The sequence below is a fragment of the Tachypleus tridentatus genome, chromosome 8, assembly GCF_004210375.1.
Source record: "Tachypleus tridentatus isolate NWPU-2018 chromosome 8, ASM421037v1, whole genome shotgun sequence".
NCBI classification, from domain to species: Eukaryota; Metazoa; Arthropoda; class Merostomata; order Xiphosura; family Limulidae; genus Tachypleus; species Tachypleus tridentatus.
The window spans coordinates 141,074,862-141,089,797 of NC_134832.1; the positions used below are offsets into that span (position 1 = coordinate 141,074,862).

The 14,936-nt window shown below is 33.2% G+C and overlaps 1 protein-coding gene across 6 annotated transcripts in view; it reads right to left on the minus strand.

The window, feature by feature from the left end:
- Positions 1-7,891: 7,891 nt before the first annotated feature.
- Positions 7,892-14,936, minus strand: part of LOC143223624 (PCNA-interacting partner-like) — a 51,272-nt gene continuing 44,227 nt past the window's right edge. For 5 of the 6 annotated variants that reach the window (XM_076451799.1, XM_076451794.1, XM_076451796.1 and 2 more), the window contains 2 exons: positions 12,566-12,678; positions 7,892-9,370 (listed from right to left, as the gene is read on the minus strand). In XM_076451799.1, coding sequence (XP_076307914.1) covers positions 9,028-9,370; positions 12,566-12,678 — 456 coding nt within the window. In that variant the 3' untranslated portion in view covers positions 7,892-9,027. Of the gene's footprint in view, positions 9,371-11,124; positions 12,422-12,565; positions 12,679-14,936 lie in introns of those variants that run through there. The other variant, XM_076451798.1, reaches the window with a different exon arrangement.

Sequence of the window (14,936 nt, forward strand, 5' to 3'; positions counted from 1 at the left end):
ACATTCAAAAGTCACAAACGAAATACATTTTATTAAGGCTTAGTGACAAATAAAAGTGTTAGATCACTGTTTAACGAACCATCCCTGTCTCCATTAACCTAGGTTGGTCCTAAGGTGGATCGTTAGATTTATGAGTTGCAATATCGGATTCGAATCCTTGCAATCCCACAAGCTGTGACAACCAATCCCGGAGAGTTGGTGGGTGGTAGGGTTTTGTTGACTGTCTGCTCACCGTGGGTATCGAAACCCGGTTTTTACCACTATAAGTTCGCAGATATACCGCTGTGCCACTGACGGGCAATTTAACAATGAAAGGCTAGAGTGACGGCAGCTAGTCACAACTACCCACCGTCAACATTTTGGCTACTCTTTTACCAACGAATAGTGGGATTAACCATTACATTATAATGCCACCGTGGCTGACAAGATGAGCATGTTTGGTGGGATGAGAATTTGAACCCGAGTTCTTCAGATTGCGAATAAAGCGCTTTTACCATCTGGTCATGTCGGGCCTTACAGAAATGGTTTTGAATTAAACAATGATTTTAGCTACAATTATAACAGCCTTTGATAAAGGCGAGGTTTGAAATCAATAATGATACTAAATACAACAATATTGTGTAGTACAAGGATAAATGGATACCAAATTCTGCATAACAACCAAAGGTTATTTTAACTGTTCAAATCCATATAATAGTTTTATAACATAACAAAACAATTGGAAATAAATAGTTTATTCTTAAAGATACATACATAGAAACTGTCAAAATATCAAAAAATAATGAATCAACTTATTTTATATTCCACAATAAGTTTGGTTGTTGTTTTTTTAGTTTCGCACAAAGCTATAGGAGGATTATCTGCGCTAGCCGTCTCTAGTTTAGTAGTGCTAAGACTAGACGACGGCCTGGCATGGCCAAGCGCGTAAGGCGTGCGACTCGTAATCCGAGGGTCGCGGGTTCGCGCTAAAGATGCTCGCCCTCCCAGCCGTGGGGGTGTATAATGTGACGGTCAATCCCATTATTCGCTGGTAAAAGAGTAGCCCAAGAGTTGGCGGTGGGTGGTGATGACTAGCTGCCTTCCCTCTAGTCTTACACTGCTAAATTAGGGACGGCTAGCGCAGATAGCCCTCGTGTAGCTTTGTGCGAAATTCCAAAACAAACAAACAAGACTAGACTGAAGGCGGCTAGTCATCACCACCCCCTGCCAGCTCTTGGGCTACTCTTTTACCAACGAATAATTGGATTGACAATCTCATTATAACGTCCGCACAGCTGAAACGGCGAACATATTTGGTCTGAGGGGATTCGAACCCTCGACCCTCAAATTATGAGTCGAGCGCTTTAACCACCTGGCCATGCCGGGCCTCAATAAGTTTGTATAATTATATCAAAATAAATTTAGTAAATATGTTACCGATAAGATATTTTCCTATTTTGAACAGCTTATAGCACTGAGAATTCCTTGAGTTCAATTCATCACAATATTTTTTTTTATTAAAAGTGCTTCCAGTTCTTTCTAAGAATTCTGTTTAATCTGTAGTTTACAGTCGACGGCTTTTCAATTTTATAAAATCTGAGTAAAGTGTTTCTGACAATTAGGGACAAAAAATGCCTATAGGTTTTCCTGTGTAGCGTTCGGAAGACGTAATTTACGTTGCAATTTCGGCTTTTCAAAGATAATCCCATGATACAGTTCGAGGATTCGAATTACTGGTTAAGAGTTTGAAAGTTAATTAAACTTTAAATGCCTTTCCTTGTTAGTGCTGGAGTTGGAAAGCTCACTGCGAGAACCAACTTCTTTATTCTTGACATTTATTAATCTAAGGTATAAAACGTTCAGTCTCTGTGTTTATTTCCTCTCTAATCTTTATGCTTTTGTTTCCACTACATGTTAGCTTATGTAATTATCAGGATAACAAAACTGGCTTATTGTAATCTGAGCTCAGTGAAGAAATTGCTGAGAATTTTGAGCAAATTTTGACGTAAAAGTAATTATAATAAAATAAAGGATTTGTTTTAGATAATGGAACTAGAAAGAAACATCTGTCAGTCTCCAAATAATGCAGTTTAAAATTCAATATACAATTACTCTTGTTAAAAATCGTAAATGAACCAATTAGGAACAAAGTTTACATAAAAATATTATTCTTGAGCTCTAATAAAAATAAATATAGTGAACGACTGGTTGTTTGTTTTAGAGCAAAGCTACACTTGGACGCTGTGCTTTGTCCACCTCGAATAATCGAAACCCGGAGTTTAGCGTTGCAACTACGTAAACTTACCACTGTCCGAACGATAGACGATATGAACAACAAATATATTAGGAGTAATATAAAATTAAACGGTCGCAAAAACTCGGATTTTTTCGTAGAAAGACGAATTTATTTTAACTGGGCATTAGTCACAAACTGAACATGCATTAAAACACATTTTGTAAAACGTACCACGTACGTATGTGCACATATATACAGAATACCCATCAATTGCACATAATGGATCTTTTGTTTTTTCGTTCCTCTTCAATCTTAAACCATATGGAAAATCTTATCTTTTTACACTGCTTTATCCATTTAAGTATTATGGTATTAAATTAAAATGTACTTCTTTTTGCTGTCCTCACACAGGGAAACCTGATATATTCCATTGTACTCTTGAAGATGAATTTAAATTTTTGTTTTTATTTCTGCACATTTATCGAAGAGGTGTAATGAGATTGTGAAAAGCCTTATTTAGAGTAACAGCTTGCAATAAGTTTTTAATGCAATATCTCTTAAACTACACCGAATGTCTAAAAAAAATAAACAAACAAGTTATTAGTTTTGTTTCTCGGTAAACTCGAAACTTACGAAGTTAAAATCCCCGATTTCGATTCCCTCGGTGAACGCAGCGCATATATAACTCTGAGTAACTATGCACTTAACAACAACAGAATTATTAATTTATATGGTAATTATTAGTTATACATATGATGAATTTACGTTTACTGAAATATCTCTCACAGTGTTTCAACCAATGACTTAAAACTTTGCATGTAGGTTTAAGGCTCACACTCCACAAAATTTAAAATATGTTTTCTAAATAATTTTGAGAGACAACCTCCTCACCCCAAAAAACACGTGAAGAGACTTGTATATCTCAGGTTCACTAAATAATTTTTTTTGATAATTGATATTAATGGGTAACAAGATGATCAAACAATAATACAAGTTCAGATTTTATCACAGCTCAGGTGATTAGGAAGCTCGAGTCGTAATATGAAGGTCATGGGTTCGAATCCCCGTCACACCAAACATACTCGTTCTTTCAGCTGTGGAAACGTTATAATGTGAAGGTAAATCCCACTATTCGTTGATAAAAAGTAGCTCTAGTCTTACACCGCTAAATTAGAGACGGCTAACGCAGATAGCCCTAGCGTAGCTTTATACGAAAAACAGATGTTATCTTTATTCATTTTTGTTTGTAGCTGAGCACAAACTACACAGTACAGATATCGGAGCGTGGTTTCTATAGTTGTAAGTTCTCAGACATGCCGTTGTGCTATTTTACATTTTATACTGTCGTATGGGATCAAAGATGTTTTGGGAATTTCATGACTGGATCCAGAAAGTTACTTAAACCCAGCCTGAACATACAAGAAATAATTAAAATAGTACAAACAATTATCCCTTCGAAGTTTTCCTATTAATTATTTGATATATTCACCTAAACAGAGACATGCAAAGGGGGAGAGAGTAATGCTTGTCATATATATAATTCTAGCTGATTAACCCGTTCAACGCACACGACAGACCCACGAGATGGCCAAAACCAGTGTGCATATCTTTCAGAGGCCCGGCGGTTAAGGCACTCGACTCGTAATCTGAGAGTCGCTGGTTCGAATCCTCTTCACACCCCAAACATGCTTGCCCTTTCAGCCAATTAGGCGTTACAATGTAACAGTTAATCCCACTATTCGTTGATAAAAATGTAATCCAAGAATTCAGTGATGTCGAGAAAACCCACTTGTAGAGAAATATACATGTAAAAACGGCTCGTTTGGGTTGAGAAAAATTTTTACATATATAATAATCCAAGAATTGCCAGTAAGTGGTGATGACTAGTTGCCTTCCCTCTAGTCTTACACTGCTAAATTAGGAACAGCTAGCGCTGATAACCTTCGCGAATAGCTTTGCGCGAAATTCAAAAATATACAAACCAACATATCTTTCAGCATCAATCTCTCTTCTTCATTTTGTTTCTTTGGAAGTTTCATATAACTGTGTCAGTTGCTTTCCTTCTGCTTCAATTATCCTAATTGTTAATTTCTTGGTTTTATCGTACATCAGTCTACCTTTTTTCTTGCACTGTTTCTGAATATTTGTAATTTTACTCAGAATTTTAACTTCTAACTTATTTGTTGAAATAAAGCTTCTTTGTTGGACTAAGATGAAATAAAAAAAGCTAAGGTGGCTCGATGGTGAAAGCATTCCATGATTTAATTCGTGTGTTAACCAGTTTCTCAAATTCCCAACTTAATGTATAATGGCGTTCATAAAACTTTCAGTACGTCTGATAAATTATTTTTGAAAAACATTACTTAAAATCCTGCCAGACTCGACTGCAAGAGAGTCGAGCACTGTCACCACTGAGCAACTTCAATAACTGGGGCGGTACTTGAACTCCAACGCTAACAAACGTTAGTTTGAAATACCGAATTTTCACATTTTTTTCGAATATTGTTTGTTTTAAACATGATCGCTTATTTAAATAGATAACTATATATATATTCATATAAAATCCAAATCTATCTATTGGCAGAAATTTCTATTCGAAGTCTTCAAAGAAGAACCTCTGAAGACAACTGGGAGAGCTCGGAAACTACTGTCCTCCTTCGCCTCGCTCGAGATTGTGCTAGGGGCAACATTTCGAATGTTTAATTCATGGTTATAAGAATTTAAAGTGGTTTCACATTAGACAATTCGTTTTCTAACCCGAATTCTCATCTATGACAAAGACGACATCAGACAAGGTATCACGTATCTATAAATCCAATGCCTAGGACCCCACCCCCATCCAACCACAGAGCTCAAATTAAAATTCCTTAGCAAGATCCTACACGACATCTCATGCACATATGGGTTAACTGGTTAGATCAGATACACATGGACTTGAAGATAGGTGTCCATGACTTTGATCTAATGACCTGAAGACAACCAATCACCACAACCACGCACATCAATTTTATCTATCTGGAACTGAATAAAGGAATTGAAAATCACTCTCATAAAACCCCTAAGTTCAAAGTGCAGAGCGTGTTCTCGTCACTGAAACGCGATTCTTGAACGTTTAGATGCATATCATTGCGTACCTACCACAACTTTCATTTCATGTTGGGATTCCTTAACGCAGGGTTCCAGAGATTTACTTTAAGTTTGATAAGAACCTATAAATAATATTTTAAAAACAGAAGCTGTTTTGTTTAGAACAAAGCCACATCGGGCCATCTGCTGCGTCCACTGCAGAGAATCGAAACCCAGATTTTAATGTTTAAAATCCACTCTTACTATTGTCTCACCAATAGACAAAGAAATAAATGCTAAATCTCTTGTATACTCGAATGTTTCTTATGAACTTAGTAGCAATATATTACTTCCAACAGATGATTCTCTTTTTTGTTTTCTATCCACTATTGTTTGCAATCAACATCATTCGAAGTAACGTTACCTAATAGTTAGATATTATTATTCACATCACAGGTTTATGAACATTTTCATTGAATACCATCTTTATTACTTTCGTATAATCAGTTGTTTTCTTTTAACTTTTACTTTCTGGCTTATCACTTTCATTTTTTCCATTATCTTGATATTCCATTGAATACCGATAAATAGTGCATTGAATATTTCGATAATCCACGCAGTATTATTCTCTGAAATGTTGGTATTACAAATATATGTAAGGAAATGAAAATTGTAACAAATATGTTCAAGTGAGCTAGTTAGATTTAATAACGATTTGTTTCCTGAACAAAATTGCATACTCTGGTATAACAATGGCTATTCTTAGCCAATTAGCGCCATCTCATGTCTACTAGTCGAAATATATCCTTACTGTGTAATTGTTTTCCAAACTAACATTTAATTTCTTTTTCTGTTTTTCACTCTCCTTGTTGTAGTTATTGTAAGCCAGATTGTTCATTTTCGAATTGTCATTACTACATATGGAATTACGTTCGAATTAATATCCCTGAAAATCTCTATAGATTTATTTTTAACAAGCACACCCGATTGCGTGATTAGCGAGAACCGGGCAAAATTTACAACCGATAAACAATTTATTACGTTAAGCTGATACCTCATACACGGAAGATAAAATTAAACCGATTATCAGTTACGTTCAACTAATAATTGGATAAATGAGTTGTATTGAATAAATAACTACTTAGTGTGTTTGTGTTTTATTATAGCAAAGCCACATCGGGCTATCTGCTGAGCTCACCGTGGGGAATCGAATCCCTGATTTTAGCGTTGTAAATCCGGAGACATACCACTATTTAGTGACAGAGGCGTAGCCCAAGAGGGGGCTATATATATAATAAACTCTGTACAATACAGAATAAGACTTCTATAAAAATTATATTTGTTTTAATTACTTTTGTATGAAAAATTTATATCAATTTCAGTTTTTTTTAGTCATATATATATTCATATATTCAGATTAGCAAAATTTTTTTTACTGGGTACATTAAAAATTCAATGTTTAACAGGTCGAGATTGGTTAGACTTTTGATCAAGTATTTGTTCTTCATAGTGATAATTAAACAATTTGTGAAACACATCAATGGTACGCAAAGCTGTACAAAATAACTATTGTATACGAGAACAATATAAAAATTAATTCTTAGCACTTTACACAATACAATTCATGTGCTATTTTTGCACATGGTAGTGACTTGTGTCATCTATCAAAACAACAGATGTTGAAAAGAATATGTGAAACTGATCACAAAAGCACGTGTAACGCACGTTCTATTTGTAAATGAATAACAGCAGAAAGTACAAACACGTGCATTAGTTGGAATTCGTTTGATAAAAACAAAGACATGGAGTGGCTAAAAGACCTTGGAAATCAGTTGAACTTAGTAATGGAATGACATACATATGTATATATAGTGTTAAATTTTAGTGAAATTAAATAATTACATTTAAATTAAGTTAAGTAAACAAAATCATGAGGAAGGGCTGCATTAAAAACAGCAAATTTCAACCTCTGATTAATTATACTATAACCACAAATTTTTAAGCCAAAACAAAATACGCTGCAAGTTTTTAAAAAATATCCCAGGTTTTGGAGGTGGCTGTGCCTATCAGTGTATCCCCACTACAATGTGGGTCCTATTTCTTCAGTTACCTCCAAAACTTAGGATACATTTCATAATCCCACATTGTAGCTTGTACCCTAGGATCTTTTTTGTAAAAAAAACAAAAAAACAATAAATTTGGTTAATTTTAATGCATTTTCTTTTGGCTTGAAAAAATTATGGTTATAATATAATCTGTGAAATACACACAAAATAAGTAAGGGGGGATGACTGGTATACACCAATTACTTGCACAAAGTACCTATCGCAACTGATGGATCTGACCAAACTGCAATGATTAATCTATTTTTCTCAGTAAATATCTTTGCTACCTCTAAACAAAACAAATGGGTTAGAGACATTAAATTCTGAATAAGTATGGATTTTGTGAACACACTATATGTGAAAGTACATTTATGTAAACATTTAACAGCATGCATCTACAAATGTTCAAGAAAGAATTTACATTTACAACTTGAACAGTGTTCAAATTACTGACAGTTTTAATATATACTTCATCAAAATCCATTTTATAAGTAGACATAAATAATCTGAATAGCTATATTTACCATTGTTAATACATTAAAGACAGCACAGTATTGTGTCACTCAACTAATATACCAAGGTTTGTATTTAAAGTTAGCTATTTAAAATGTATATACTATTTATTTTAATACAACATTTAATGTGATTCCAATATCCATTTCTTTAATAAATTACTAAAATATACAAAATAGATAAAACAGATGGATTTGTTTTTTGAATACAATTTACTTTATAAAATATATTCAAAACCAATACCACTCACAGTTAATATTACAATAAAATTAATGATATCAAATAGTTTGTTTTCAGACACTGATGCAAAGTTATGATTGTTACCCTTGTTTACTGTCCCTAATTTCTACTAACAGACTAGAGAGAAGGCAGTCAACAGTACACAGAGCTGTGTGTGTGTGGTGGCAAAACGTAAATGACCTTTCACTTCCACAATTAGCCCAGTACTAAACAACCATTTTGAAAATACAAAATGTCATGAAGGATAAATTATTTCAAATAATCAAAAAACAAAATTTATTTTTTAGTGTCCCAGTAAAATAAAGATTTAAGTGAGAGTTTATAACCAGATATGTAAAGAAATTATCACTTCTATACTTGTCAACACTGAAAACCAATAAAGTCATGCAATCCAGAGCATCAAATATTTATGATTGAATATTATTTTGAGTAAAATAATCCATTAGTTTTTTTAAGTTTTAATGCAAACATACACATGTCAAAGTGAGAAATAATATATGCATGTGTTAAGAAATTACAACTGTAAGTATTATAAATAAAAATCAATTAGCTACAAAACAATCAGTAAGTTCATTAGTATTGTCTCTTCATGTAAAATATTTAATATTGTTAAATCTGTCATTAAAATTTGTACTTTTTATTAATCAATGTCTTTAAATTACCAATAATATAAGAACATAATTCTCAAAACACCTTTAAATAAAATTCAGGTAGTGTTTGGACAAGTTTAACACAATAATATAGCATCTTGTTGATCAAATTCCTACAAACTACAGAAAGTAAGAATTATTTATGTAAGAAAATTATCTATTAGTCTGCAATCTATACATTAATAATACAATAACATAAGTTGAATAAATACAATTGTTTTCTTATTCAGAGAAAGAATCAAGTTACTTGAAAGAACTTTGTAATTTTTCCTTGGCCTCTGATTTCTCCACCTTTAGCTAACTTGGGTACTTTATTACGGACTTTCTTTGGTGCACTATTTTTCTTATAAATGGAAGTTTTGGAGTTGGACTCATTACTCAATACATTTTTCTTTGACACCTTAGACAAAGGCTCATTTGTAATGTCTTTGAGAAACAACCTTTTTGCAGCTATTCTGGATTGTTTAGATAACAGTTTGTTCTCTTTCCCTCCTTCTTGTCTTGAAACACAAAAATTTTCATCTTTCGAAAGAACAATCACGTCACTTGTGGAAGTTTCCACTTCAGAAGATAGCATCTCTCTCCATTAAAAAACAAACAAAAAGTTATAAGACGTTAAACTTTCATACAGCTATAACATTTGGAATTTCAATTAATATTCCTCTAACAGCTGATCGTAGATACATAAATACACAAGTAAATTCAGGACATGCCAAAAACCTATACAGTCAAAATATTTTCACACTGCTTGTGACTCTGTAGGTTTTTCATATTTTTTACAGCTTATTTTGTATTCCATTTTAAGATATTTCACATCATAGTTTTGTGGTTGGTGAAACGTTCACTCACTTCGCATTAAGTTCTCATTTTCTAATACACATTTATTATTATTACTACTACGATAAACACACACATAACTAAACTGTCTGTCAAGAAGATGATGCAGGACAAAGATGCAACAGACACTACTTAAAATATGACCCAAAAAAAACCCTATCCACCAAGTTCTCCAAATCTGAATCAATGCAGCTCAACTCACTGAGGTAACAAGTAATAAAACTTAAGGTGCATTTATTCACTCAGACAAATCTTTTCGCTGTTCACTGGCAACTGTAATTAATGATTACAGCAATACTTCTAAGAAACTCTAGCCATAATATGCCACATGGCACGGAGATTAATAAAACAATTCTTAAAACACTCTTCACCATATAAAACACTCAATCTATCTTAGTGAGTATTAAATAAATACTTTAGTGTTGCACATATTAACAAATCAGTAATAAAACTGTTGTAGACTTAAAAATTTAAATAAACTAATAAGACCCCACGAAAAACTTTTAAAAAGACTTTTCACAAAATAATGGATACAAATTACTTAAGTGAAAAATAAATGAAGCTATAGTTATTGGTTAGTCCTTTAATTGTACTAACATTGTGTCTAAGACAGTTAAGAAATCTGACTGAATGTTTGTAATACATTAACATGTTAACTTGCATTTTTCATTTTACAAAATTCAATTTTTGTTGTTGTGTGTTTGACCAACCAGAAAAGAATTGAAAAGAAAGTGTTACGATTTACAACTTCATTTCACATTGAAGAAAAGTGGTGTGGTACTGTTTAAGATTTACACTGTACACTGAAAGTGGTGTGGTACTGTTTAAGATTTACACTGCATACTGAAAGTGGTGTGGTACTGTTTAAGATTTACACTGCATACTGAAAGTGGTGTGGTACTGTTTAAGATTTACACTGTACACTGAAAGTGGTGTGGTACTGTTTAAGATTTACACTGTACACTGAAAGTGGTGTGGTACTGTTTAAGACTGTTTAAGATTTACACTGTACACTGAAAGTGGTGTGGTACTGTTTAAGATACTGAAAGTGGTGTGGTACTTACACTGTACACTGAAAGTGGTGTGGTACTGTTTAAGATTTACACTGTACACTGAAAGTGGTGTGGTACTGTTTAAGATTTACACTGTACACTGAAAGTGGTGTGGTACTGTTTAAGATTTACACTGTACACTTAAAGTGGTGTGGTACTGTTTAAGATTTACACTGTATACTGAAAGTGGTGTGGTACTGTTTAAGATTTACACTGTATACTGAAAGTGGTGTGGTACTGTTTAAGATTTACACTGTACACTTAAAGTGGTGAAAGTGGTGTGGTACTGTTTAAGATTTACACTGTACACTTAAAGTGGTGTGGTACTGTTTAAGATTTACACTGTACACTTAAAGTGGTGTGGTACTGTTTAAGATTTACACTGTACACAGAAAGTGGTGTGGTACTGTTTAAGATTTACACTGCATACTGAAAGTGGTGTGGTACTGTTTAAGATTTACACTGTTTACTGAAAGTGGTGTGGTACTGTTTAAGATTTACACTGCATACTGAAAGTGGTGTGGTACTGTTTAAGATTTACACTGTATACTGAAAGTGGTGTGGTACTGTTTAAGATTTACACTGTATACTGAAAGTGGTGTGGTACTGTTTAAGATTTACATTATATACTTAACAATTATATGTTTCAATCTTAAATGCTATCTAAGAAAAGAATGGACAAATTCAAATCTCAGTCTGTTGAAGCTGTTTTGCTAGAGTAGTATTAATCCATTCTACCAAAAGGAGTCCATGTCCACTCCCCATTGAAATTAGACTAAGAGGTGAAACATACATTTCCTTTTTAAGATATGCTGACCCAATAGTTTTTATATTTACATGCAACTTCCTAAAGCTACTTCCACATCCAATTTTGTTCCATTTAATTGGGCTAGGTAGAGTTGTATTTTTTGAACTAGTATATGTAAGGGTAATCTTTTGTGTTTTTAAAGTTCTCTTTTCCACTGATTTTATTTACTCAACAGAATATATTTATTTGATTAATATAGGTTTCACATATACAAGTGTAAAATTATAGAAATCTTATTGAAAATAAAGGGGCAAATTATATGAAAGGTTTAATATTTAATATCATGTTCTTTTATAAAAAGAAAATTAGTTTCAGTCAACACTATAAAATAAGATTTCTTATCCATGATAACGATATTTCTAGAGGAGATTCTACCCTGTTTTTCATTAATGGTCTGTAAATACTTATGAATGTAAAAGCTTGAAATGATTTCCATCCATTAAAAGGTATTCATACACAGCTATCAAGTATAAATGTGTTCTTGAATATTTGTGAATATATTTAGTAAAACAGATTAGTCAAAACTAATGCACAGTTTAAATCAATACTTCATCTGCTGAACACTTCAGAGTAATAGTTTTATAATTAAAACTACATTATATGATATAATATAAAGCCCTAATTTCAACAATAATATTTGAATGCAAGTTTTGTTATTGTTTTATGAAAACACTTATTCAGTGTTCAATCCTAAAATTACTGATGAACATGGACTCCATTAATTTTTTATTCACATATTTTCCTAAATTATTGATGTGATAAATTGCTTCAAAAGTCCACTGCTTTACTACTTATAAGACATTTAATGACATGAATCAAACAAAAAAAATTTATATTGCAATCAGTTCAATTAGACATTGCCGAGCATGTATCATACAAAAAATAAATTCTTTCAGCAAACTTTTCTGGGCAGTTTTCTACATTCTGTGCTGTAACTGAGAAACAAAATAGTTCTGTAGTTTAATATGTGGGCCCTAATAGTAATAAAAGTTTTAAAGTAAGTTGATAACTTGAAGGTTAAAATAAATTGATGACTCACAACCAGTTTTTCTACAAAATATTAACATAAATCAATTTACCTCTCTGGACTGTCAGCCTGAAAAGGCAATGTTATGTCTTTTTTCTCACAATGACCCAATACATTTGTAGATTTTTCAGCCCCCTTTGGTTCAGAAAATGGAAACTGTTTTACCTGATTAAAAGTCAAAGAAGTGAAATGTGATGAAAATACAAGTGAAACACTAACGATAGAAAATATACAGATCTCAGAAAGATTTTGGTCCTGGCTTCGGGTAGCACTGACCCTTAAAGAATGGTTCTAATATTTTTAAACATTGTACATTTCAAATTTAGCCTCCTTTCTACAAAAACAACTCATTTTTGTTTTAAAATATTTAATAATTAACCTTCAGGAAGGGATTAAAAATAAGTCTAGTTGGTTTTTCATTATGTTTCCACCTCACCTTTAACCTGTTCAGTGCCGCAGACGAGATAACTCAAACAAGACAATCAATAACACAGTGCCACGGACGAGTTAATTTGTTCTCAATACTACCCGACTTCAATTCTAGATGCCAGCACCATACATGCATTTGACCTACTTACAAATTGTTTCACTTTCGATCCAAAATGGCGTCACGAAAAAGTTACAAAATGAAGAAGCATTAGAGTTGTATTTTGAACTTGGTTTGGAGTTGCTGTTGCAACTGAAATACTTGGCAGTCAACAGGTTAAAGCCAATATAAACATGAAATTTAGCACACTTGATATTACACTTTTCTATAAGTGGAATTTTTTAAACATTCAAAAATCTTTATCAATTGTCATTGAGTAATTACAACTAAAGGAGGGATTAATTAAAATTAATTGACCTCAGGTTTTTAATACTGCAGAAATGTAACGTTTTTAATTCAAGCTGTAAGAATGTATATTAAATTTCACACAATTTTATAATTCCCAAGCAAAGTTATGATGTTAAAACAGCTTATGTTATGTACTTCCTATGTATTCCTGTCATATAAATTATACATATATATGACTGAAAGTGTACTTTCAGAGATTGCAACATCATATTTTTGTTTCATGCTCAACTTGAAGGTTATGTGTTCAAGTGCGTTTCCCCAGCATGCAAAGTTCCCCAGTTTTAAGGGGCAGTGCTACCTTAAATCAAATAAATTAAAAACAAACCATCACTAGTTTAATCCTTTATAACAGTGTTACTTGAAAACACATTATTCCTAAATAATAAAAGTTAATTTCCTAAACTGAAAATGTATTTACGAAACACACCATCTACTGACACAATATAGCTATTCTCCAACCTCCAGGGTTTCTGATTTGCCCATCTAAGCAATGGACTTTTTCTCACATCCTGCTCCAGTCTTTTATACCCCACTGCCCTTGGCAATATCCTCTCCATCTGTGTCAGCATGCCCTCTCTCTTGGTACTGTATGAGTATTTCATTCAGATAATGTTATAACTTTTTCTGAGACAGACACCATCCTATTCACTAACACCAATTCTTGGGAGGAAGAATTTAAAAGGAGAAGAGTATTATTGGAAATACATTTTCAATTACAGAAAATGTTAATTTTCCAAATATACCTACCATTCACTAATACTATAGCTATAATCCCACATTGATAAGATGGAGGGACTAGTGAAGGCATTACCCATATCTGCATAAATCAAGAGTGAACCAAGATAGTAATACCCAAATGGGAGAACCACACTACATCAAGAACAGATATACTCTCCACCCAGAACACAGTTCATACATCAAGAGTGGAAACAGTATGAGTGATAATCACTATAGGCCAGCCCCAATTGGAAAGCCAAGGTTCCAAAACTTGAGGTTGGAATTAAAGGGTCTTGGTACCTATATCCCATGTTGGTGGCTAGGGCAATTGGACCACCTCAAACTGTAACCATGGAATGAAGCATTCCAAACCACTGGACTATGATGGGAAAGTAAGCAACACCAAAGTAGACAAACTTTCTCCTCAATCTGAAGAAGTCCAAAAAGCAACACCCTAAGCTCAAAATGATGGGATTGTGTATGCTTTACCAAACCTAAGGAAAAGAAATCATCCAGTCTGGAATTATGAACATTCTTTCTCACTCCACACCTAAACAGGTATGGATTATTCCACTTGCTCTGGAATTATGGAGAGGATGTTGAGCGTGTGTTCAACCAAGAGCCTAGGATGGGACCACTTTGCATTTAATTATGAGGAACTTGTGGGCTTCCTTCTACAAATAATATTTTAAACTGATATTGATCAAAAAGAAGGACCAAGCACTCTTCAACCAGATAGCTGTGTGTCAAATCTGAACAGGTATTATGAGTAGGCTCTTGCATAGGCTGGTAACATTTCTACCAACATGTAGGTAAAACATCCAGGGATCAAGGTAACAGGGCCCCTAACTTTGCCTTCTTCACAAGTGGA